The sequence below is a fragment of the Orcinus orca genome, chromosome 5 (genome assembly GCF_937001465.1).
Source record: "Orcinus orca chromosome 5, mOrcOrc1.1, whole genome shotgun sequence".
Taxonomy (NCBI): domain Eukaryota; kingdom Metazoa; phylum Chordata; class Mammalia; order Artiodactyla; family Delphinidae; genus Orcinus; species Orcinus orca.
Genome location: NC_064563.1, coordinates 77173582 through 77200422, shown reverse-complemented (window position 1 = coordinate 77200422; position 26841 = coordinate 77173582). Strand labels below are relative to the sequence as shown.

General features: G+C 45.5%; 1 protein-coding gene and 1 long non-coding RNA gene across 4 annotated transcripts; one reads left to right on the top strand and one right to left on the bottom strand.

Moving 5' to 3' along the window:
* On the top strand, positions 1 to 23998 carry NRROS (negative regulator of reactive oxygen species). 3 transcript variants are annotated; one of them, XM_004278784.4, is made up of 3 exons: positions 1 to 153; positions 17510 to 17630; positions 21772 to 23998. In XM_004278784.4, exons 2-3 carry the CDS (start codon positions 17523 to 17525, stop codon positions 23740 to 23742), a joined length of 2079 nt encoding a protein of 692 aa, XP_004278832.1. In that variant the 5' UTR covers positions 1 to 153; positions 17510 to 17522; the 3' UTR covers positions 23743 to 23998. The 3 variants fall into 3 exon arrangements, with proteins under 3 accessions (XP_004278832.1, XP_033259667.1, XP_033259668.1); XM_033403776.2 differs by lacking the exon at positions 1 to 153 and adding an exon at positions 219 to 635; XM_033403777.2 differs by lacking the exon at positions 1 to 153 and adding an exon at positions 13814 to 14755.
* LOC117196206 (uncharacterized) lies at positions 20354 to 25686 on the bottom strand. The gene is made up of 2 exons (XR_004476286.2): positions 25512 to 25686; positions 20354 to 21312 (listed from the first exon to the last, which is right to left on the bottom strand). It is a non-coding gene; the product is annotated as an uncharacterized LOC117196206 (long non-coding RNA).
* Between the last annotated feature and the right edge of the window lie 1155 nt (positions 25687 to 26841).

Below are 26841 nucleotides of genomic sequence, written 5' to 3'. Positions count from 1 at the left end.
TCAGTTTCCGTCAGTTCCTTCCGCAAGTGCTAAAATAACCCGATGCCCCAGAGAGAGCAGGCAGTTCAACCCCGCGTTCGGCTGCTGTCGAGGAGGAGGCCAGAGCCCCGGGAGAGGATGCGCCCCGCGGAGCCGCCTGGGCCTGCGGGAGCCGTGAGTATTTCCTGAGGGGCAGCCGCGGTCCCTCCAGAGGCGGGCGGCTCGGAAGAGTGGGAAGGCAGGAGGTCAGCGTCCGTGGCCCACAGCTCGGGGCTGACGGGGAAGTTGTGGCTTGCTGCATCCAAGCTCCACCAGTTCTGTTTGGGGGCTACAGCTCTGGGTGGAGGTGGAAATACCTCCCTCTGGGAGGCTTAGAGGTGGCGTGGTGTAGTGGAAACAGTGAGGGCTTCAGAGTCAGACCTGGGTTTGATTCCTGACTCTGTGGGGGGAATTCCTGAGCCTCGGTTTCTTTGTCTGCGAAACGGGAACAGTAATGCTCCCTCCCTGGGCTGTATGACTGGATGTAGTGAGACTGCTCTGTGAACGCTCAGCCTGCCTTCCCTGCCCAACAACGTGGACTGAGAACCACGATTTCATAGATGAAGACCCTGCAACTCATTAACAACAACATATTTATGGATATCTTCCATGTGCAGGCGAGTTGGAGTTCAAGGTGTTGGGTGGGGCTAGAGCTGTGAAGAAGACAAAGCCCCTTCCCCACAGAGTGTGTGTCCTTGGGAGATTCCCCAGGTTCTGTTACTTGAACCCACAGCCTGACTAGAGTCCAGGCCTCCGATCCCCTTGTACAGTGTTCTTCTGTAGCCCACGCAGCTTCTCCATGTGGGCTAGATTGTGGAGGATTCAGCATATATCCCCCTGCCCTCAGGAGCTGACAGAAGTAAGGAGCCACCGAGCGGGCTGTGTGCCGCCCACAGAATGGGCTGCCAGCTCACCGCATCCCTGAGGGGAGGCGACCACGTGTCCAACGGTGGCTGGGACTCCAGGAGGCTGAGGCAAGGTCCTAGGAATGGAGCCCCTGGATAGGGCTGGTCCAGGGTGGCGCACTTCCAGGTGGGAGTGAAGGGACTCCACGGGAGGTTTCTTCCATGACGGGAACAGCCTATTAGGAGTCTGGACAGCAGAATCATTCAGAGTTTGTAGAGTTGGCCTTCTGAGGTCTCCTGTGTCCCCATCACCTACTGGCTGTGCTGCACAGACTCTTTCTGTGGAGGTTGATGGTTTACTGGGTTTTATAGCCCTGAGACTTATTTATTTTCCTCACATACCACATAGGTTTGTACCTGTATGTTTGAGAGTTCCTAGAGGGGATTATAGAATCATGGGCCCCGGGGGTGGGGGGTAACCTCAACTCCCGTCTTTAGGTTCAACAAAAATCAAAACCTCTTTCACAAAGAGGGTGATCTCATCTAATGGGTGCCCTCGTGGGAACTTCATGAAAACCCATGTGAACCTGATCCCATAGAGTCCTTAAACCCATCATCCAAGAACAGGAGGCTCCCAAACAGAGAGCAGGCTCCTGGTAATTGTCCCGGGGCCTGTGTTAGGGATACATTGACCTGTCTGTCTCTAGTCTTTTTGATTCTTTCGAAAGAGTGATGCTGGTACTGATTGTAACTTGTGTTCTGGCTATAGCGTGCATCCACATCACAAAGTGTGAGCTAGATTCTTGGATGGAACACTAGGTGTACCTCACATCATGCTCAGATCCACACTGTAACCACATACATTAGGGGAGGGTGGGCTTTCACCCATGACTGAAAAACATTATCTTTCTAGGACATGCATGTATGGTCAGGGATGCTCACTGATGTATCTGCACATTAGTGACAAATATTTTTCTCTATTATTCTCATTTCCCCCAAAATTATTTTTCTCAACCTCATCATCAAATGAATGTTATGTGTTCAATATGTGGGGGGTTCTGGGCTACGTTAGATGCTGGTCTCTGAAAGCTCAGAGAGGTGAGGAGAGGGAAAAAGGCTACTGATCTTATCAAGCGTCACAAGCAACTGCCAACTTGAGTTTAGGGGTCGTTTAGTTTCACATGACAAAAACCTAACTGAGCTTGGTTTCAGGGGGGAAAAAAAAGAGGATTTATTGTTTCAAATGACCAAAAAGTCTATGGGGAATAGCTTCAGGCATGGCTGGATCTGGGTGCTCAAACATTGCCAGGCATCCATCTATCTCCATTCCTCACCTTTGCTTTCCTTTGTGTAGGCTTCATTATCAGGCAGATCCTAAAGCTGTTGACAAAGATGGCTGCCTGCAGCTCTCAGCTTAATTCCCACCAGTTTGGCATCTGAAGCAGGGAGAGGAAAGCCTCTTTTCTAATAGTCCTAGCAAAACTGTTTAGATTGATTCTCATGGGCTTGGCATCTGTGCTGTACCTGTTATAAACCAATCACTGTGGTTAAGGAATTAGGAGGCTCTGATGGGCCCAGCCTTGATCATAGGGCTCCTCTTGGAGCATGAGTTGAGGCTAGACCCGAAAGAACACAGACTTTTGAAGAAAGGTAGGGGGTTGGTCGCACAACAGTGTAAATATACTTAACGCTAATGATTTCTACACTTAAAAATGGTTAAGGTGGTAAATTTTATGTTAGTGTATTTTACCACAAGTAAAACATTTTTTAAAATAAAAGGAAGAGAGAAAAGAAAGGAAGTGGTGGTCTCCTCAAAGGGGAATTGAGGAGCTGTTACCAGAAGGAGAAATGAACGTGGGTAGGCAAAACCAACTGATTTCCAGAGGGCGTGGAGTCAGCGGCTGAGACCAAACCACACGTGTCTTCTCATTTTGATGCGTGAGTGATTTCAGGCTGAAGAAAGGGCATAAAAGAGGAAGTAGGACCCTGTAGTGGTTCTCACTAGCGAGGTGGGCATGAGGAGCAGGGCTGGTGCTAAACGTGGCCACAAAACGCTGTGAGGACACAGGGACTCCCCACCTCCAACCTCAGCCCACAAGGTCACCTTGCTCAAGTGCTGTGCTGTGTGCCCCAAGAAACTTTCTGTTGGCCCCTCCAAGAAAGAAAAGAATCGGGAGGGGATTTTTCTTCACAAGGTAGCACTTGGGGCTCTCTGTCTTTCCACCCTGGCTCTCTTAAGCAGGACCTAAGTGTCTGAGGCAACCCAGCACCCACAATGTTGCTCAGGGGCTCATCTTGGGGTGCACATCATACTCCCCAATAACTTCATATCATTCTATTTTAGATGTCAGGCTGGACACTGGCCCCTCCTGATCGTCTCTACTTTTGCTCCTTATTAGGCCCAGCCATGATCCCTCAGGTCTCTCCTGCCTTTCCAGTGTCTCCCCTCAGTGGTCCCACCAAAGGGAAAGGCTGAGCTCTCTTCCTCAGCCTGTAGGGTCCGTGGCAAGTGGGTCTTTCCATGCCTGGCCCTGGGCCACCTCCTTCACCCTCAGACATGTTAATGGTCTCCCTATCACTGCCCAGCCTGACACTCTGAGACTTCCTCATGGGACTCTCCTGATGGCCTTTTTCTTTTTCTAGGTTCTTGTACCCTTCCTCGGGTCCCTAAACTGAAGTTTCCATTTTCACTAATGTTACTGTCTTCTTATTTCCTTCTAAATCCCCAGTTTTTTCTAGGCTTTCTAGCTCTTTTTACAGAACCTCCAAAGGCCCTCATCTCTGTCATAGGTACATCCCATGGCATTGACAGGGTACCTCATCCCCAGAGAAGACCATAGCCCTCTGAACACTCAGGGGTGCTACTCAGGATATCAAACACCACATGGAATGGGCACTGACCAAACAGAATGGACATTGTCCTTAGAAGCAGGTTCCTGGGGGCCCCTGCTGGGTCAGATGTTACCTCCTTGGTTGCTGGATCATCGGGGAGAGGGAACTGGGAGTTACAAGAGAGGGGCCAGGCAGCTGGGGTGGGGCTCATGGGATACCTGTTTACCAACAACTACTTACCTGTGCAACCCAGCTGAACATTCATCCAACATATATTCCTCCCATACAGGTGCACATCCAGCACCTCCTACCTGGGCCAGAACTCAGCCCTGGTTTTGGCTTCACTTTCTATAAGCCATGAGACTTAAGATATTCATTTTGGCCTTTTTGAATTTCTTATCTGTAAAATGGGGACAATAAGCAAGGACTCTAACATAGATATTTGTGCACAAATGTTCATAACAGTATTATTCACAATGACCAAAAGGTAGAAACAACCCAAATGTCCATTGACGGATGAATGGAGAAACAAAATGTGGTCTATATATTATTCAGTCATAAAAAGGAATGAATTTCGGATGCATGCTATAACATAGAGGGACCTTGAAACCATTATCCTAAATGAAATAATCCAGGCAGGAAAGGACAGATATTATATGATTCCACTTATATGTGGTACCTAGAATAGGCAAATGTATAGAAAGGGAATAGTGGTTATCAGGGGCTGAGGGGAGGGAAGAATGGGAAATTATTGTTTGATGGGAAAGAATTTCAGTTTGGGATAATGGAAAACTTCTAGAGAAGGATAATGGTGAGATTGCACAACAGTGTGAATGTATTTAATTCTACTGAATTGTACTCTCAAAAAGGGTAAAAATGGTAAATTATATGTATATTTTATCACAATAATAAATGGAGGTAATAATTCCTACTATGTAGAACTGTTGCAAGTATTACATGAGATCAAATATCTATAAGAAGCCTTTGCAACCTCAAGTGCTATTATTATTATTATTATTATTAACCAGTAGCCCTAAATTATCATCCAGTTGTTTTGGCTTTATCCAACAACTCCCTAAAAATCATTATTTGGGGGAGGGCGTTAAAAATATCACATTACTCCCATTCCTCTGTGAACTCAAATAAGTGTTAGAGAAGAGCTTCCCTGGTGGCGCAGTGGTTGAGAGTCCGCCTGCCGATGCAGGGGACACGGGTTCGTGCCCTGGTCCGGGAGGATCCCACATGCCGCGGAGCGGCTGGGCCCGTGAGCCATGGCCGCCGAGCCTGCGTGTCGGGAGCCTGTGCTCTGCAACGGGAGAGGCCACAACAGTGAGAGGCCCCCATACCGCAAAATAAATAAATAAGTGTTAGAGAGAGAAAAAGAATTGGCCTTACAACAGGTAACCCACCTTGCTAGTATAATTTGAGGATTTTTAAAAGCGTAAAATTATCTCTCCTACTGTCCTGAAACTACACCATGAAGGTTTTATTATTTTTCATTATTACCTATATAAATACCTATTAAAGAGCAGTTCATTAAAGAGGATATCATTCACTCTTTAGTATGAGCTGCTTTCCTGCTAATTCTGGCTGAGAACACTAAGGCAGTGATTATCAAATCTTTTTTTTTTCTTCTTACAAGACAGAAACTTTTTTTTCCCAAATAAAATAGCTGACTTTGCAATCTCAATTAAATTAAGATTAAATTGACCCAGAAGATTGAAAAAGTAGGAACTTTTTTTTTTAAGGTTAAATTACTTGATATGCAGGGGCTTCCCTGGTGGCACAGTGGTTAAGAATCCACCTGCCAGTGCAGGGGACATGGGTTTGAGCCCTGGTCCGGGAAGATCCTACATGTTGTGGAGCAACTAAGCCTGTGCGCCACAACTACTGAGCCTGTGCTCTAGAGCCCACGAGCCACAGCTACTGAGCCCGTGTGTCACAACTATGGAAGCCCGTGCACCTAGAGCCCATGCCCTGCAACAAGAGAAGCCACTGCAATGAGAAGCCCGCGCACCACAACAAAGAGTAACCCCCAGTCGCCACAACTAGAGAAAGAACACACAGCAACGAGGACCCAAAGCAGCCAAAAATAAATAAATTAATTAATTGATTTTAAAAATCAGTTGATATGCATTCTGAAGTATTTAGGGGGAGGTGTACGTATGACTCTAATCTGTTTTGAAATGCATCAAAAAATAAGATGGCTTGAAGGATGGATAGAAGGATAGGTAGATGGATAAATATGAGATTAAAAACAAATATAGTAAACTATTAATAGTAGAATCTAGGTAGTGGGTATACCAGTGATCACTGTTAAATTTTTTCAACTTTTCTGTATGTTAAAAATTTTCATAATAAAAGTTTGGGGAAAAGTCAAATTACTATTAATACCCAATTACCACTCACATTCTTTTCATAAACATAAAAATAAAATATTTTTTTAAATGTAAGACTTCCATAGGCATTGTAACTATACTATAGTAGCATGTTATTTGGATTATGGAATTATTGCGCAGGATATATATGAGGATATACATATGAGGATATGATGAGGAGGTGACACATGTCCTGGGCCTTGAAGGATGAATAAGAGTTCAGCAGTTGGAGAATACCAGAAAAAGAACCTTTCCCACAGAGGAAACAGTGTGTGATTTAGTCAGGGATAGCCAGTATCCCAGGATGGCTGGGGCTTGTGGAATTGACACTGAGTTTTGCTGGCTTCACAGACTAAGTTTGAATTGCAGCTCTAACATCTCTAGCTATGTGGCCCAAACCTTTGTGAGCCTCAATTTACCAAGTGTGAGATGAGGATGATAACATTTACTTGCTAGGATTTTGTGAGGATTATTATATGTAGAGCACTTATCCCAAGGTGAGCACTCAATAAACATTAGATACTACAGTTAAGAGCCTAGAAGACAATCTGGGAGCTTGAGTACTATCCCAGTTGAGCTGATCAGTTATCAGGAATCTATATCATTTCATTCCTCAGTTGCCCTCTTTCTCAAGGGAACCAGGGTCGGCTGGTTGGGTGGGAGTGATACATTTCCAGTCTGGGCAATAAATCTCGGTTATCACCTATAACTCCTTCCATCCATAATCTCCCACAGACTCTGGGTGTTGTCTCCTCTGAATATCCCAAGGCTCACACATGGAAGGGAGAAGGTACTGCAGTTCCTCTCTCTTAGTTAACACCAGCTCCCTGTTTGCACAGAGGAACTCTGCCTTCCCTTTAGCCTGACACTACCTTATCTTACTAGTGTAATCCACAACATTTCCTTATTGACAAAGCCTTTTCACACACATTCTCTCATTCTTTTTTTTTTAATTCATTTTCTTATTTATTTTATTTTTGGCTGAATTGGGTCTTTGTTGCTGTGCGTGGGCTTTTTCTAGTTGTGGCGAGTGAGGGTTACTCTTCATTGCGGTGCGTGGGCTTCTCATTGCGGTGGCTTCCCTTGTTGCAGAGCAGGGGCTCTAGGCACACGGGCTCAGTAGTTGTGGCTCGCGGGCTCTAGAGCGCAAGCTCGAAGTTGTGGCACGCGGGCTTAGTTGCTCCGTGGCATGTGGGATCTTCCCGGACCAGGGCTCGAGCCCGTGTCCCCTGCATTGGCAGGCGGGTTCTTAACCACAGCACCACCAGGGAAGCCCTCTAATTCAGTCTTGACACAACCCTGTGAGGTCAGCAAGGCAGCTGTTATTGTCAACCAGAACCACCACAGGAGTGAAATGATCAGAGAGAACAAACCTATATACTGAACAGAAACAACAAGTTTGAAACGAATGCGTTATTGGTTGGGTGCCTATCCACAGAGAGTATGTATGTCTCTCTATACAAAGGAGACACCACCAGCCGCATAAGAACAAGGTGTTATCACCCCCGTGGGAGCAGATTTGCATCTTTTAAGACCTGTGGCCAGATGCAGCCTGTGTCTATGGAACGGGACAGAGTGACTTGACTTCTGTTGGTTCTAAAGGGCTGACCTTGACCACACAGGGAAGCTGGTTGACTCATTTGTAGCCCCGAGGAGACAAAGTCAGCAGGGTAGCACTCAGGCAGCGCTCCACACCCTGGCTGCCTGGCTTTGCTATAGGAAGAGCCCAAAGGAAGAAGAGCTGCTGTGGCCTCCAGCCTCCCTCCAGGTGGAGGCAGAGCCTCAACCTTTCCCAGACGAAGACTTCTCACAAGAGCCTTTGTGGAGCCTGGCTGACCAGGTGTGCTAGGCTCCGAGTAGGAAAAAGAGATCTGGATTTTAAACTGGTGCTTGGAAACCATGGCATTGCATTCTCTGTGGCACCTTGTCCGTGTCACTTCATTTCTCTGGCCTGAGTGTTCTCACCTCCGAAATACTGGTGGATAGTCCCTTCAGAATGCTGCATTTCTTCTCAAAAGGGTGGTCAGTTACAAAATTTGAATGAAAGTGCAGTTGCTAAGAGTCACATGCCACAGAACTGTCCTTCCTCACATAAATTCTTAGGACCACATATTCAAGGAGCATTCCAACAAATTCAAATGATGCAACTCCTCATTTCTTTGTCCAGATTTAAAGGGGGATCCAAGTCCTGGAAGCAAATGCAAAGGGGCCCCAATAGTACAATAGGGAAAATACAAAACAGAATGTGTAGTATATTTGTTAAAAAAATATGCATGCATCTGCATGTGTGTAGAAAATACTTGAAAGGGTACATACATGTCAGCATCTCAACAGTGGGGAGAATTGCACCTGATATTTACTTTGTCCACATCTGTATTTTTGCTTCTTTGTATTTTCTAATTTGCCAGCCATCAACTTCAATTACTATATTAAGATAAGCTTTTAAAGAATAGAAACAATCTATTATTAGTTAAAAATTAAAATATACATCATAATCAGAGCCTAATAAATATCACTGAAATAGAGAATTTCTTATAATTACTTAGAATTGAGTTGATTGTGAGTGTGCTTAAAAGGATTATGTTTGGAGTCAATGGAAGAAAAAATATCACTGACTAATAACTAAAATAAGTTTTATTATACACACTACTTTTACTTTTCAGAGTCCAGGGGTTTTAGATCTGGGGTTGCATATTCCTAGCCCAGCCCCTGGAAAGGTGGCTGCAAAGGTAAAGGAAGAGCCCAGGGTAAGGGGACACATGGAACAGGTTCAAAGCCTGGCTCTTATCTTGAGTACATCACCAACTTCTTGGCCTCAATATCCTCCCCAGTAAAATGGGAATCATAATGCCTGTGTTGCAAGGTTATTACTGTATTAAGACAACTTTTATAACAAAGTTCAAAAAATAGTTTTTGTCATCATTATAGTATCCTCATCCCTGGGAGGCTGTCCACCTGCCTGTGCTTTAACACACCTGGGGTGGCAGCTGCCTGTTTAGTGAGCAGGTTCCTGACATCTTTCTGTGTTGAATATATTGCTACTGAAGCATTTTTAATTGCCACACATTATACCTATTGTATAGCTGTATCATAATGTATTTAGCCAATCCTTTCATTGTTGGATTTTTAGATGATTTCCACCTTTTTATTTTTATCACTGAATATTTGCAGTATTATCACTGAATACAGCAATGAATATTTCTGTAAAAATATTTTTACCTACACTGTAATTCCTAAGTATAAATCCCTAGAAGTGGAATTATTGTATAAAATAATGTTTTCAAGGTCTTTGATAAATCGTGTTAAATTGTCCTTCAGAAAAAGTGTGCCAATTTGCTCTCTCCTATCTGCAGGATATGAGACAATTTCGGGGGGCACTCAAAAGACATTGTATTGCCTATATTTTAACAAATTCATTATTTTTTAAAACTTGAAGTATAGTTGATTAACTCTGTTGTGTTAGTTTCAGGTGTACAGCAAAGTGGTTCAGTTATACACATACCTATCTATCTATTCTTTTTCATGTTCTTTTCCATTATAGGTTATTACAAGATACTGAATACAGTTCCCTGTGCTACACAGTAGGTCCTTGTTGGCTATCTATTTTATATATAGTAGTGTGTGTTTGTTAATCCTAAACTCCTAATGTATCCCTCCCCCACTCTTTTCCTCTTATGGTAACCATACGTTTATTTTCTATGTGAGTCTATTTCTGTTAACAAATTCATTATTAAGAGAGGAAGCCAGAGAAGCAATTACGAGGTCTGAATTCACACATCTCAGTTCTAAATGCTCTCTTGTTCCAATCCTCAATTTGCAAGTTCTTTTTTTTTTTTTGCGGTACGCGGGCCTCTCACTGCTGTGGCCTCTCCCGTTGCGGAGCACAGGCTCCGGACGTGCAGGCCCAGCGGCCATGGCTCACGGGCCCAGCCGCTCCGCGGCATGCGGGATCCTCCCAGACCGGGGCATGAACCTGTGTGTCCTGCACCGGCAGGCAGACTCCCAACCACTGCGCCACCAGGGAAGCCCTGCAAGTTCTTTTTTAATGAGTCAATGTTCTTTGCAAAATATAGGAATGTTTGACCAAAAATACAACTGGTTCTTTACTTTTATAACTATTCTGCATTTTCTTTTACATGTAATTCCAAAATCAAAATTTAAAAATCTTTGGATGCGAAAGTACACATTTTGTACATTTCTCCAAAGAAGATATAGAAATGGCCAATAAACACATGAAAAATGTGCAACATTACTAGTCATCAGGGAAATGCAAATCAAAGCAACAAAGAGATAGCACTTCACACCTGCTAGGATGGCTATAATAAAAACGACAGAAAATGACAAGTGTTAGTGAGGATGAGGAGAAATTGGAACTTTAGTAATGTTTCAGACATCACACCCTTTACCTCTAAATAATTCAGTGTGTATTTTATAAGAACAAGGATAGGGCTTCCCTGGTGGTGCAGTGGTTGAGAGTCCACCTGCCGATGCAGGGGACACGGGTTTGTGCCCTGGTCCGGGAAGATCCCACATGCCGCCGGGCGGCTGGGCCCGTGAGCCATGGCCGCTGAGCCTGCGCGTCCGGAGCCTGTGCTCTGCGACGGGAGAGGCCACAACAGTGAGAGGCCCGCATACCGCAAAAAAAAAAAAAAAAAAAATTAACAAGTAACTTATATTAATAAGATACTTTAAGACTATATTAATATCTTGTTTCCCAACAAATTTTCACTCTTTAGTTTTACCATCCCTTGTGATTCTTGCCTGTAGGGTGCACTTTGAAAAATACATTCTTGCATTCAGATTTCAGCTACTTTCTAATTTTCAGGTAGCATCATAATGCTTGAATGTGCTCCTTTGAAATATTCCGTTCTGTTTTGTCTTTGTGTTCAAGCTTATCAAAGAGCGCACGTCCTGTTTTAGTTAGGTTCTTTTTGTTGCTAAGATGCAACTTTTGGGCCAGCCTATGGGGGTGGTGATGGTGGTGAGGTGCTATCATGAAAAACCATGGAGCTTGGAAATGAGCCCAGCCATTTTCCAAGAACCACCAGGAACCAGAGAGGCAGCCTTGAGCCCATCTCCCCACCCTCTCTCCCAGCCTTCGCAGTCTACCCTCTCGTCATTCTTCCTAGTCCATCTTCTCTGATCTTTGCCCTCTGTTGACTATCTCATTCCTTTCTTTCCATATGCCTTGTCGTCTAGCTTCTGCTTTTGCTTCCTCGTGGCAAATCCCTCAAAAATTCAACTCCACCTCCTCTCTCTGTGCCTCTTGGCTCCAATTTCCACTGCTAATTCCCTAATTCTCTCCCTTGTCTCTCTGCGCTGAGATCACTCATAGGGTGACGGCCACAAGTAAGGAGTGACCTCCCCTGGTCAGGTGCTTCCTGAAGGTTCTGTCAGCTTGGTGGAGGTCCAGGTAGTGGTGAGGTCATAAGCTTCTCCTGAGGGCTGCCCCTCCAGAGGGACTGTGGGTCTGGTGGACAGAGCAATTGACCTGGACAGTGGAAATTACAGTAGTACATCAACTGTGTTTCCTGAACCACAGTCAGGCCACGTGATCTAACACTTCCGTGCCCCTTTCAGGTGTGAGAGATGCTGTCTGGAAGCTCTAGTTTGAATGTCAAAATGTTAGAATTTTCAGGATATTTTAAAGGTTTATGTGTAATGCATTTTAAATTTAACAACTGTTTCCTGAGTACCTTTCTGAGAAGAAGGTTTGAAAAATGTACATTCCTGGAAATTTGGGGATAAAAGATTACCATAATCCCTCTCCCTTTAGGAACTCCAACATTTATTTTATTTTTCCCATTATTTTTTAATTTTGAAAAATTTCAAATTTACAGGAAAGTTAAAAGAAAGTACAGTGCTAAATTTTTCAGTTGGTAATAATTAGCTTTAATTCTCTCTCTCTCTCTCTCCCTCTCTCTGTCCTTCTCACTCTCTATCTTTGTTGAGCCATTTGAAAGAAGGTTACATAAATTGTAGACATCATGAAATTTCACCCCTAAATACTTCAGCATGCATTTCCTAACAATAAGGCATTTATCTGCATAACCACAACATCATTATCATACCTAAGAAAATTAGCAATAATCTGGTAATATCATTTGTACATAATATCACCTAAAAAGACATCACTTAGTACACATGTAAATTTCCCCAATTGTCTCAAATTTTTCTTTTAGAGATTTTTTAAAATCCAAAATCAACTCAAGGTACATGCATGGGATTTGGTTATTATGTTTCTTAGTCACTTGTAATCAGACCTCTCCCCTCCCCTGCCTTTCTTTGTTTTTCAAGACTGACTTTATTTTGAAGAGTCCAAGCCAGTTGTCTTGTAGGACATCTTACAGTCTGACTGGTTCGTTATGACTGGTTCAGGGCAAACAATTTTTGGCAAGGGTACTACCAATATGGGACTTTGTGTTTCCCAAGGCACCACACCTGGAGACTCAGGATGGAGGTGGTCTCATCATGGGAGATGCTAAGTATAACCATTTGGTGACAGTTGAGATCACTCTTTTTTTTTTTTGCTAAGAATCAGAGACCAGGGCTGCTTGCCTGAGGCATTCAAATACCTCTTGGTAGCAGGAATTATTTGAAGTGGTCATAGACTGGGGTTTCTGTTCTTTATTATCTGTTTTCTGTGGTCTGTGACCAGCTGCCCTTCCCTTCCTCCCAGGGTCCCAAGTGGGATCTGCTCTTTTATTTTTAAACAAAGGCGGACTCCCTTTCTGTGGAGTCCTCTACCTAGCACCCGTGCCTTTTGTGTTCAGTGATGTCACCATCACACGTTTACACTCCATACTTGTGCAAACTCTGCTTCTAGAGATTCTGCCCCTCATCCCCTTCCCGCTGCCCCACCCACAACCAGTCTATAAATATTTGTTTCTAACACTGAGAGTTTCCCACTTTCACCTGCAAGACCTCTTTCTTTAAAGCTTTTTAAGCTTATCTGATTATTTTGCAGAGAAAATTCTCAGTTACGTGCTAATGTATGGATAACACTCTTAGCACTTGCTAATAGTGGCATCAGCAAAGAGGTTGCAGTCCCAGCTCTGGAGGCAGCTGCTGTAGTAGTAGCAGCAGCTGGAGAAGGTGGGGAGGTGAGAGGGAGTGAGGGGGTGATGTTCAGGGTGCCCCCCAATACTAGAAATCCAGCATCCTTTCCTGAAAATGAATCAGAAAATACCAACAAAGCAAAACCAAAACTCAGGTCAGAGCTACTCCTTAGTATTCCCAAACGTTGAGTGTGAGGATACCTTTTTATGGACAAAAATACCTGTAGATCAGCCCTTCCCTGATGGTTGTGTTTTACTATCCGCTGATAAAGACATTCCATGACAACAGAAAGCTATTTGGAATTAATAACCCTTAAAAGAATAAGGGATATTAATATTTTTTTAAAATATTAATAAGGAATATTAATACAGGAAAACCTACATCCATGTGAAAAAAAATAGTGTACATGTGTGTTTGTCAGGGCTTCCCTGGTGGTGCAGTGGTTGAGAGTCTGCCTGCCGATGCAGGGGACACGGGTTCGTGCCCCGGCCCGGGAAGATCCCACATGCCGTGGAGCGGCTAGGCCCGTGAGCCATGGCCACTGAGCCTTCGCGTCCGGAGCCTGTGCTCCGCAACGGGAGAGGCCACAACAGTGAGAGGCCCGCGTACTGCAAAAAAAAAGAATGGGACTTACTATTTTCTGCTTCCACACTTGGAAAGAACTCTTCAACCTCTTTATCTGGTTTAAGAAGAACAGATACAAGCAGATTCTGTTAATGCCATCTGCTTCTCATGTCAGGATCTCAGGTCTTCTATGGGTTATTTTCCCAGTGGTCACCTAGACCAGGCGGAAACATGGTACTTTTTCAGACCCTACTTGGAAAATGGGTTGATTTGCAGTTCTTTTGTATTACTCTGTGGCTCCCACAGTGGTTCACAGCCCATGAAATAGGCACCCTTGGTCCAAGCCCTTTTAATTATAACAAGGAGAGGTTCCAGGTGACCCCATTTAAATTGTTAATGTCATACTGTCATGTGTGCTCTCCATCATAATTGTTCTTCATTCACTTCCCTTTCTCCGCCAAAAATGTATCTAAGATGAGAAACATTTGGCTTAAAAAATGGATGTATTTTTCAGAAGATATCAGACAGATAAGAGTAAAGTGGGATGGTTACTTTTTAAAAAGCACACTCAAGCGTAGACGCTCTCATACATCTGGAGACACTGTTGAGTGGTCCTCGCCCAGCTGAGGGTAAGTGTGGGTGGAGGGAAGCAGTCCTGTGCACACAGGAGGGGGCTCATGGGATTTTCCAATGAGACTTGGCATCCCAACTGTTTATCTTGTACTCCTCACCATGCCGTGGCTCTGAGGAAGGCTTCTGCAGCCACACACCCCAGGAAGAGTGTTTCTCAACCTAAACGGTTATTATTTTGAAAGTCTCTTATTGCTTTTCAGAGTCATTACATACCTTTTTGTTTTGTATTGTTCCAAGCCCATTCTCACTTACATCATTGTATCCGTCAGGCTCCAACCAGGAAACAGGAACACACAGATGATTTAAAACAGAGGAAATTTAATGCAGGAAATTGGCTACACGTGATGAAAGAGGCTGAGAAGCCAACCGGAGTACAGACAGTTAATCCAGAGATTAGCAACTTTGGGAAGCTGCCACCTCCCCTAGGTAGGGGGAGGATACTGGGAGGACTACCAGAGCCTGGGAGTCACCAGAAGAAACTCAAGGACTTCTCTAACCTCCCAGTAGTGCTCCCCATTGACCAAACCAGCCGGAGGCCAGCTGACACCCAGAGCCTTCAGAAATCAGTCCCTGCAAACCAGAGCTGGGTGGGGCAGGGTAAACTATGGCTCTGAGGACAAACTGCTCTCAACCAGCACAGTCATCTCTTCCTGGGATTAGCCTTTTTTTTTTTTCTATTCAAATAAGTTTTTTCTGGAATTTATTAACGCAGAATTTGTAGTCCAACCTTCCCATGTAACTTTCACACATTTAGTTGGTAGAATGATTTACTCATTCTTCCACCAAATTATTCATTCTTTTCCCTTTTTTCTGTGGCTGTTCAATTACCTTGGAGATTACACATAGGAGTAACAATCACTCATCCAGCTCACTGGTGTTAAGAACTCATAAATAATAATTGTTATTAAGTACCTTCATAGTTGAAGCACTTATGTATATACTATTTGATTCTCATAAAAATTCTGAGTAGTTATTATTATCTCTGTTTTATAACAGGATTATCTGAGTCTCGGAGAATTTATGTGAATTGCTCAAGGACAAATAACAAATACTGGAGCCAGAATTCAAATCCTGGTCTGTCTGGTTCCAAATCCCATAATTTTCTCAGGCTGTCTCATGAGAGATGGAGTGCCCAGAGGGCACAGCAAGAGTTTTTCTGGGCTGGTTGACTGAGTTTAGGAGAAAATATGCTTTAAATTTGCAAAACTTTTCTTGTTGACCCAGAAATTAAAATTACACTCTGGGCATAACGGACACCAGACCCATCGAGCATTCCAGTCTGCACTCTAGACCTGAACACATCTAAACTCAATATCAATATACAGGGTTGACTGTTCTAAAAGGCTCAGTGTCACAGCAGCATGTACCATCCCAAGCCTGACAGAGGAGATGAAGGATGAAGGGAGTAAGTCCATGGTTCCCATCTTTCTGTCTCTCCTCAATTCAAACCCAGTGAAATTTGAATGTTGGACAAATAATGAATTTTTTTTAGTATAAGTATGTCCCAAATATTGCATGGGACATATTTACACTAAGAAGTTGTTTTTTGTTTATCTGGCATTCCAACAGCATCTTGTAATTTGCTAAGTCTGGCAACCTTATCTCAAGGTGGGCAGTGATCCTACCGTGTGTGTGTGTGTGTGTGTGTGTGTGTGTGTGTGTATTGGGAGTTCACTGAGGACAGGAGCCCATATGGCCCTGTTTTTGCCATCTGTGCCCTGTACATGCCATGAGGTAATAATTCCTGCACAGGTGCAGAAGTAGAAGGAGAGCCTGGGAAGGGGACTCCCAGTGTCTGGCAAATATGGCTGAATTCTGAATTGGAGGTTCCCTCTGTGGTAAGGAAAGCTGGCCTGACCTGAAGTGAAAGTTAAAGCTGACTTACCTGGATTCACTTAGCTTTTCTGTTAGTCTTTCACTGGTGAGTATTCAAATCTGACCAGAAAGTTAAAATTAGCCTTAGAGATGTGTAAACTTATTCAAAGAAAGGGAAAGAGGAAGGGGCTCAAGATGACTAGATGCGTCAGGCAGAAATGTCTGTGGGTCCCATGGAATAGGTGAGGAGTCCATGTTAGCACTGGAACTGCTGGCCCAGGAGACAATTCAAGGGCAGACCCTGTGGTCCTTCCTGGGGGGATGTCAAGGAGAGGACGGGGCAGGCAAAATGCTGGGACCAGGCTCTTGCCTCTGATTCTGAGGAATGCAGAGCTAGGAGGGGATGCCACTGGGCTATAAACTCTCCCAACAAGAGGGTAGTCAATTCAACAGCGCCTACTGGGAGAGAAATTACCCTGGCTTGGGGGTGGGGGTTCTGGGGGCTACTTCCAGCCCTGCCACTAAGTCGATCTGGAACCTTGAATAAGCCCTTACTACCTGTGGCCTTTTTATCTTTGGCCCTGTAAAAATGTGGCAGTGGAGGGTATATTACATTTCCATTATGGTTTCTCTTAGTTCTAAAATTCTATTGGTCTATGTATAATTTTATGCCTTCTCATGACTCCAGTTGTGTGCTCACCGGCCAGGTAAGAGAGCCGGTAACCACACTTCATCAATAACCCTTATTATATCTGAAGATTGCTTTTTCATTTTTCCCTCAGCATTTTCCCTCATGCAGGCAAAATATCAAAATCCTTTTTTCTAAGGTCTCTATTCAAATGAGTTAATCAGTGAGGTCTACTCTTTTCTAAAAGCCTCATGTTGACACAGCAATTAGTAACTCTATGAGACCAGAGGCTACAATTAATGTTTCAGTCCCAGTTCACTATTCATTCATTCAGCAGATATTTATTGAGCTCAGGTGATGCATGGCAGATTTGAGCTTTGAGAGGCACATTTCAAGAGAACTATGAAACATGGCAAACTCTAGGTGACCTGAGACCCAGTTCCTCAAATGATTTGCTTCTCTCTTCTGTTGCTGGACTCTTGGGAGTTTCAGGTTCAGCCACCTGCCCATCAAATGGTAGAAGCAAAATGAAAATGAGTTCTTGTTGACAGTTGAGTGAGAGGTTAAATGTGTTGGCTAAGTTGAGGTATTTGAATAATCTGTGGGTTTCCACCTCCCTGTAGCCGTGGGCCTCCAACAGCGGACATACTGAGAACTGGCTCTTTCTCCCGGGAGCGCATAGCATCCCTCTGGGATATCCTTCTCTTACCCGCTTCTTCCTTGCCCTCTGTCCACAGTGCTGCACTTGAGATGGAGTTACTGCCCCTCTGGCTCTGCCTGGGTTTTCACTTCTTGACAGTGGAATGGAGGAATCCAAGTGGAAATGTCATGGCCACTTCCCAAGGGGGCTGTGAGTTGGTGAGTTTTCCTGGGCACTCCAAGTTGTCTGTTGCTCCTGTCCTGACGAGGTTGGGTCCATTTGGAAAGCTGATGGATTGTCAGTCAAGGAGGGAAGGGAATGAATGAGTCTGAATCACTCTGTACCTACTTACCACGATGCCATGTGCAAGCTGCTCTTTAATCAAAGGTAAAGATGATGCCTGGGAAAGGCCCTGCCCCACCTTTCTCATACCTGCTAAGGACAGGTGATCCCAGAGACAGGCCAAGGTCAGCCACCTGGAACAAGAACACCTTGTTAAGAATCTGGATGATGGAGCTCCACTAATGGTATCAGAATCTCTTGGTGGGGGGGAATATTAAAGTTGAAGAAGCCCTGACTCAGAGTCTGTGTGTGAGCCCACGGCAAATGCTTAACCAGCTGTACTGAAGAGCACGCTGCCCAGGCTGCCCTGCACAGCAACGTCCTTGACCACGCTCAGGCTTACAGCAATCCAGGGAGAGATACCTGAGCTTTCACGGTTCACCCTCTCCAGGGCTTTCAGCCTATATGTGGACGCAGACTTGGCTCCTAATAACTGAGCACTCTCTAGAAATTTTCTCCTTTGCCTATAACTTAGTGGTATTAAAAGTTGAGCAACATACATTTAATGAATATTCCTTGAGCCGTGTTATATACTGGGCACTGGGAAGACAAAATGGATGTCAGGGTTAATAACATTCAAAAATGTGTTCTTAAAGCTGATGAATCTTAAAAACCCAGCTGGTCGTGGTTCTTGAGCACTTTTAGTAACCTCTAACCACTGCGCTGAAGTAGACTCCGGTAGGGGGTAGGGATTGTGAGCCAGACCAGGTTTAAATCCCAGCCCCACCACTTACTAGCTGGTGACATTGGGCCAATCTGTGCTTCAGTTTCCTCATCTGTAAAATATGTAGGTAATAATAGTACCAACCAATAATACCATAACACTGGGCTGCAATGATGACTAAATGAGTTAATGTATGTAAAGCACTCAGAACAGTGCCTTGGGTGTAGTAAGTGCTATGTGTTTTATCTACTGTTATTATTCTTTTTTGCGGTACACGGGCCTCTCACTGTTGTGGCCGCTCCCGTTGCGGAGCACAGGCTCCGGACGCGCAGGCTCAGCGGCCATGGCTCACGGGCCCAGCTGCTCGGCGGCATGTGGGATCTTCCTGGACCGGGGCACGAACCCACGTCCCCTGCATCGGCAGGCGGACTCTCAATCACTGCACCACCAGGGAAGCCCTACTGTTATTATTGTTGTTAGTCTCTGTCATACAGACGTCCATTATTCCCTTACAGAGACAATGAAAGATTAACTTCACAGTAGTTAATTCAGGAGTTACCAGGCATAAGAAGAGGAGGGAATAAAGCGCAAGTTCTTTGACAGCTTGCAGGGTTCAGGCTAGACTCCCTGCCTGACCCTCTGCAGCCTGGTGGGCAGGAGTAGGGACTCGGCTACCAGTGAGATCAAAGAGTGGCTTTCCAGTGCTCTTTTGAATTGAGGGTTGAGAGTTTGAAAGTCCAGCTACTCTCCAAAGCCCCTCCTTGCATTAGCCATGCAACATTATCACGAAGTGTATGTGGTAAGCTTTCTTGGGCTCTGATGGCCACGTGGACTTTTTGCAACACGTCAGTGGGGCTGCAGGAATTGCAGAGACATGTCCCCAGCAACTGCAGCAACTCTGGTGAAACAGGGTCTCACAGCTTGAGGAAAGCCCCTAACCACAGCACTCTCCAGTCCCCACGGGGGGAAGACCAACACTTACTCAAATAAAGAAATACATCTTGTTTCTGTGTGGGGAGATTCAATTTTGTAAAGATGTCAGTTCTCCCCCAAATTACTCTGTGATTATAATGCAATCCCAATCAAAACTCCAAAGACTTTTTTGGGGGGGAGGGGAGGTGTAGAAAGAACTAGAAAAATTCATTCTAACATTCATCTGGAAATTAGATTTAACTCAAATGCTCAACGATAGGAGATTAACTAATTAGAGCATGCTAATAATTATTCCAGCAAACATTTATTAAGCATTTATGTGACAGGTTCTATGTTAAGTGCTTTACATAAACAATCACACTGAATCCTAAAAAAAAAAAAAAACCCAAGGGAAAATTACAAGTATAATTTACATTTTACAGATGGTGTAATGAAGGTCCCAACTGGTTAGGTACCAGCCCAAGCTCACCCATTTGATGAAAAGCAGAATCAAGATGGGCTGATCGTAGAGATCTGGCTCTTAGCCACTGTGCTATTCATGCAATGAACTAATATACAGTTGCCTAAAAGAACGTGATCAAATTTACTTTTATTGCCAAGGCAATATATCTATCACATATTATTAATGGGGGAGGGGAGGAAGTCGCTTACTGAATGGTTTGTAGAGTACAGTCTCATTTTAAAATGTTTTTTATTTTTTATTTAAAATTGAAGTATAGTTGATTTACAATGTTGTGTTAGTTTCAGGTATACAGCAAAATGATTCATATGTGTGTGTGTATATATATATATATTCTTTTTCAGATTATTTTCCTGTACGGGTTATTACAAAATATTGAGTACAGTTCCCTGTGCTATACAGTAGGTCCTTGTTGGTTATCTATTTTATATACAGTAGTGTGTATATGTTAATCCCAAACTGCTGATTTATCCCTCCCTAATGGTAACCATAAGTTTGTTTTCTATGTCTGCAGGTCTATTTATGTTTTGTATATAAATTCATTTGTATCCTTTTTTTTTTTTTTTAAAGATTCCACATATAAGCGATATCATATGATATTTGTCTTTCTCTGTCTGGCTTACTTCACTTAGTATGATAATCTCTAGGTCCACCCATATTGCAAAGAAAAATTTTTTTAAGTTAGAGAATGTCTTTGGAAAAGAGTCCAGAGGAGATGTAACAAAAGGTTAACAACGTTTCTTTGAAGGAGAGGCTGAGGTTACTGAATAGTTTAATTTTCATTATTTCTATAGTGGATCAATTTTTAATCATGAGAAGTTTTATTTTAATAATCAGATAAAGAACTTGGGGTTCCAAGAGGTTAATTCCTTGCCCAGAGACCAAAGCTAATAAGTGTCAGAGCCAAGATTCAGACTTGAGTCTGTCATCTTTTCCAAAGCTGTGCTTCTTCCTCTCTCTCAGGAGTTTTCTCCCCTGTTCCACTACTCTGCTTGCCCCGTGGGACTGGGCCCACAATTTTAGGCAATCACTGACCTTGTTGTACTGACCAATCTGTGGAAAGAAATGCCATTGCCCTTCCAACTCATCACTTAAAACTTTTTTCCTGGACACCGAAGGGATACCCTGTGGATGATTGCTTTTCCCAATCTTGTAGAAAGTGGGCTGAAGGAAAGTATCCTGAGGCTTGTGTGATTCCTGCAGTGAGACCAGACCCATCCGTCCTGGCAGCTTCGCCACACAGTCGCGGTAGAATGGCGTTCAGGAAAAGCACTGGATTGGGCAATAAGACCTCTGGGCTCCGGTCCCAGCTCTGTCACTGGCTCTTCACCTGTCCTCTCCAGACCCTTTTACTTCTCCATATGATTCAGGCTGGTGATGAACTCTCACGTCCTCTTGAGCTGTAATATTTATCAATCGAGAGCGTAGAGGAGCCTCCCAGGCAAAATTCCTTCAGGTAAAATGAAGATGCCACAGTGCTGCTGGTTCTTGGGCAGCGTCCCTGTTAAACACACAGTGTTATGATCATAGCGATAACAATGCAATAGTGACCATTTGCATTAATAGCGTCCACTGTGTGCCAGGCACTGTGCAGCCTCTTGCCTAATCTCACTACAATCCTCTGAAGTAGGTGCTAACTTTATCTCCATTTTTCTGAGGAAACAATAGATTTAGACTAAATTATTTGCTCAAGGTCACATAGGGAATAAATGGCAGAGGTGGGATTCAAACCCAAGTAGAGACCTGATCCTCAGTTCCTCTCTGTAGTTAACACCAAACTGCAATACAATGGTCAGCACTCAGCACCCGATGGACAGGTTCTCAGATCTTCTCTAATATGCTGTGTGTGTTGAGTGAGGCCTGGAGCCTTAGTGAACAGTCTGATGAGTGAACTAAGTTTCTTTACACAAACCCTCACCTCAGAGGCCCCCGCCCTGCTGACGTGTGTTTTTGGACCTAGCTGGATGGAGTCGCTGACTGTCGAGGGCAGAACCTTGCTTCAGTGCCCAGCAATCTCCCACCATCCTCCCAGACACTCCTCCTGGATGCCAACCCTCTCAAGACCCTGTGGAACCACTCACTGCAGCGTTACCCTCTCCTGGAGAGCCTCAGTCTGCACAGCTGCCACCTGGAGCACATCAGCCGTGGCGCCTTCCAGGAGCAGGCTCGCCTGTGCAGCCTGGCACTGCCTGACAACTCACTCTCCGAGAGCTACAAGGAGACGGCAGCTGCTCTCCACGGCCTGCGGGGTCTGCGCAGGCTGGACTTGTCAGGGAACTCCCTGACGGAAGACATGGCGGCCCTCATGCTACAGAACCTCTCTTCGCTGGAGTCCGTGTCCCTGGCCAGGAACACCATCATGAGGCTGGATGACTCCGTCTTTGAGGGCCTGGGCCGCCTCAGGGAGCTGGATTTGCAGAGGAACTACATCTTTGAGATTGAGGGTGGTGCTTTCGACGGCTTGCCTGAGCTGAGACACCTCAACCTGGCCTATAACAACCTTCCTTGCATTGTGGACTTCGCCCTCACCCAGCTGCGGTCCCTCAACGTCAGCTACAACGTCCTGGAGTGGTTCCTGGCATCGGGGGGAGAGGCCACCTTTGAGCTAGAGACGCTGGACCTCTCTCACAATCAGCTGCTGTTTTTCCCCCTCCTGCCTCAGTGCAGCAAGTTGCACACCCTCCTGCTGCGGGACAACAACATGGGCTTCTACAGGGACCTGTACAACACCTCGTCCCCGCAGGAGATGGTGGCCCAGTTCCTCTTCATGGACGGCAACGTGACCAACATCAGCACCGTCAACCTCTGGGAAGAGTTCTCTTCCAGTGACCTCTCTGATCTCCGCTTCCTGGATATGAGCCAGAACCAGTTCCAGTATCTGCCAGACGGTTTCCTGAAGAAAATGCCTTCCCTCTCCCACCTGAACCTCAACCAGAATTGCCTGATGACGCTCCACATCCGGGAGCACGAGCTGCCAGGAGCGCTCACCGAGCTGGACCTGAGCCAGAACCAGCTGTCGGAGGTGCACTTGGCTCCGGGGCTCCCTGGCTGCCTGAGGAGCCTCCGGTCCTTCAACCTGAGCTCCAACCAGCTCCTGGGTGTCCCCACTGGCCTTTTTGCTGATGCCAGTAACCTCGCTACAATCGACATGAGCCACAATCAGATCTCACTTTGTCCCCGGCCGGGGGACTTAGACCCCGGGGGCACCCCCGGCTGTGTGGATTTCAGAAATGTGGCATCTTTGAGGAGCCTGTCTCTGGAGGGCTGTGGGCTGGGGGCACTACAAGACTGCTCATTCCAGGGCATGGCCCTCACCCACTTAGACCTGTCTGGTAACTGGGGGCTTCTGAATGGGAGCATCGCCCCTCTCTGGGACATTGCCCCCACGTTACAGGTCCTGTCTCTCAGGAACGTGGGCCTCAGTTCCGGCTTCAAGGAGTTGGACTTCTCTGGGTTTGGGAATCTGAGGGACTTGGATCTGTCGGGAAATGCCTTGACCAGTTTCCCAAGGTTCAGGGGCAGCCTGGCCCTGCAGACCCTGGATCTCCGCAGAAACTTGCTCACGGCCCTTCCTCAGAGGGCTGTGTCTGAGCAGCTCATGGGAAGTCTGCGGACCATCTACCTCAGTCAGAATCCATATGACTGCTGTGGGGTGGAGGACTGGGGGGCCCTGCAGCGCCTGCACACTGTCGCCGACTTGGCCATGGTCACTTGCAACCTCTCCTCCAGGATCATTCGCCTGACGGAGCTGCCCGGAGGCGTTTCTCAGGTCTGTAAGTGGGAGCGGGTAGACATGGGCCTGCTGTACCTCGTGCTCATTCTTCCCAGCTGCCTCACCCTGCTGGTGGCCTGCACTGTCATCTTCCTCACTTTCAGGAAGCCTCTGCTTCAGGTAATCAAGAACCGCTGCCACTGGTCCTCCATATACTGACCTGGCTACGTGCCAACATTAGAAACTTGGTCTGTACACGTAAGGACACTTTCTCTGCCAGGTTTCAAGATCTGGTGCAGAGGACAAGTCTGAAGAACTGAGGTTTAAATTAAAGTTTAAAATGTTTCCATCCCTTAGTTGTCCCAAGTTCTTCCTCTATCATTGTGACGCATCCTCAATCATCCTGGTAAAATATTTATTAAGTGACATCTTATGAAAATAAAAAATGTGTCTTATAAATATTTTTTAAATCAAATGCAGCTTGTGTTTTTTTCTTTCCTTACTTTTTTCTTTTTGGTCGTTTCACTTAGATTATTTTTGTGCCCTTCCCTTGGTGACATCCATGGAACAGGTGAGAAAGGGAAATCGTTCAGTGCTACCCTACGGCAAAAACCACTCCAAGAGCACATCCTATGGATGGTGAGAGCCAGTGTTCTGAGGGTTCCCCAAGGACAAGTCTTTCAGAGCCAAGCTGGGTAGTCTGAGATGGGACCTCTCGCCTCCTGCCTGGGCTTGCATCACCGCTGCGGCCAGAGTGGGCCTGCGGCAGAGTCCTCTCTGGGGGCCCTGGTTCCCGCCTGGAGTCTCCAGCAGGCAAACCTGACCCTTCCATGGAAAAGTTAAGAGAACAATAACCGAGGGCCCTGAGTTTATTCAGGCAGTCACTGAACGCTGGGCACAGTCCTTGTTCTAAGGGAAAGTAAAGAGGACTGCAGAAAGGAGGGAATTCTACTAACTTGTGAACTGCCCCTACTGTCCACAAAACCCACAAACAACTTCTTAGCAGATGTTCAGTATCTGTACTCACTACATTCCTAGTTTCCTTTCTCCTTCCCTCCCCTCAGTGAACGATTTCTATGCTCCTCTCTGAGGAAAAGATCATAAAGACACAGCCCTTTTGGTAGTTGAGAATTTACTCTGTCCTTGCCTTTTTATCCCTGCTTACTAAACCATAAAGGGCCTAATGCAGGGGTGGTGTGGGGATGGGCAGGGGATAGAAATCCCACAGGCTGATTACTGTTACCCTGAAGGCTAAGTGTCAACAGAAACGTTTAGGCAAACCAAAGTGATAAAATCAGTGGTGTCACTTTGGCAAAGCAGTAACTTCCCTGGAATGCTCTACAAGTGTAACAAGGCCCTTTCAGCCAGCTTCCACAGTCAATAGCATTAATGTCAGCCCGTGTTAGCTATTGCTCTTATTGTGGCATCATCTTTCCTGTCATCGTATCTCTCTCCATCATGCACTGCCCCAGCCTAGTCCCTTGGATATCTGTCCCTCGAAGCGTCTGCCCAGCGTCCTTCTGGGCAAGCCCATCAGCTAATGCCCGTAAGAACAGACTGTCCTCCGCCATCAACAAAAACTCTTTCCCGGGGTCCTGCTGTTTCCCAAGGTGACAATTAGCTAACTAGACAAATGAATCTATCTGTGGCTGGTACATGGAAGGCTTCTCTTGAGTTAATGTTTCACCCCCTGTGTCAGCCAGTGTTCTTAGCTTCTTGCAACTAAGGATGACTCTGTGTGATTTAAGCAGCATGGGGATTTAGTAAAAGGATACTGGGAAGCTCTAGACTCTCTGGGAAGGCTGAGGAAAAGACTTTAAAAATGGGCAGGAACAGGAGATGCTACACAGCAGTGGGGACCTCAACCCAAATCACACCATTAACAATAATTGTGGGAACAGGACTGCAGCCTCTCCCTACTGCTGGACACCACGGTCTGCACTGCTGCCACTGACAGCTCGGGACAGGGCCCCTGGCACAAGGCTCACCGCCACTGCTGTCACCCACTGCCCAGTAAGTGCTCTCCCAGATTCTGCTCTCCTGTGTCATCAGCTCCACATGCACAGTCTGGAGCAAGTGGACCCGGCTGGTTGACCTCAGCTCCTGTGCCCCTGCCCTGACAATAGAAAATGGGCTCTGCTTCCTATAAATACTCATAAGGGGTGAAGTTCTCAAAACAGGAAGGGAAGTTAGATGTTGAGAAGACAAAAGAGAAAGACAAATGTGCACCACACCCTTTTAAGTAGCATGTACATTTTAGCAGAGGACTTCTTGAAGCAAATTCTTTGCATAAAAAAGTGACTCAAGTGATGAAAACTTCAGACAGATCCTCAGGCCAGCAAGGGAGATAGTTTGGGGTCAGGCAGGCCTTTTGAAGCCCCTCCAGTCATACCATGTAGCTCGCCACCCATTGTACCTGTTTTCAGGCGCCAGCCTTGCAGGATGGAGCAAACTGAGAAGACATTAGGACAGAACCCTACCCCTGCCTGTGGCAGGAACTTCAGAAGGCTGTAAGCTTTTCTTAGTCTGCTAGTTCATCACTAGGGTCCAAAGGCTGTTTTCCAAGTTTATTTCCGTGTAGTAAGAAGAAAGGTAAGAGCAGGGGGATTTCTGCCTCCAGTCCTGAGCTGTGGTTTCTCCAGCAAATTCTGTACCTTTGTTCTGCTTTTCCCACCTCTACCTCCACCTGCAGGAGAAGAGTACACTCTGATGTCCACTCTGCGGGTGCCAGAGGGGGAGGACCCACAGAGCCTGTCCCCAGAGTTCCCTGGGGAGACCAGCATGGTGTCTGCCTAAGTTCTCCCATACAGCCAGATGGAGCACCAAGCGATTCTTCCTCAGTGGCTGGGAAGTGGGGGCCACCCCCGGATGCCACAAGCCAGAGTATTCAGACAGGAGAATATTCAGAATCAAAGATAAATAATGTCAGAGTTTGGACTGTTAGCATAAGTAACAATAGTGTCGATTTTGAAAATCCCATCACAAAACAAAATCTTAAGGCTTTTCTAGAAGCCCAAAATAAGTTATTAGGTTATTATTGATAATAAGTTATCAAGTTATTGATTTTTTCAAGGACCCTAGTTGCGAGAAATTGGATCAACTATAATCCTTGGTTCATATCACTGGTCGTCTTTGGGCACTGCTGGTCCATGCATGGCCCACTTTTAACTATGTGATGTGCCAAATTTCTTCCATTTGCTTCTCTAGATCCATTCTCTACCCTTCCCTTCTCTATCCTGCTCCAGGAGGCTGACCTCAGTGGGCTCCCTCTGGCTTCCTATTGTATTTAGTTGAGAAGGAGCCTTGGTAGATCGGAGA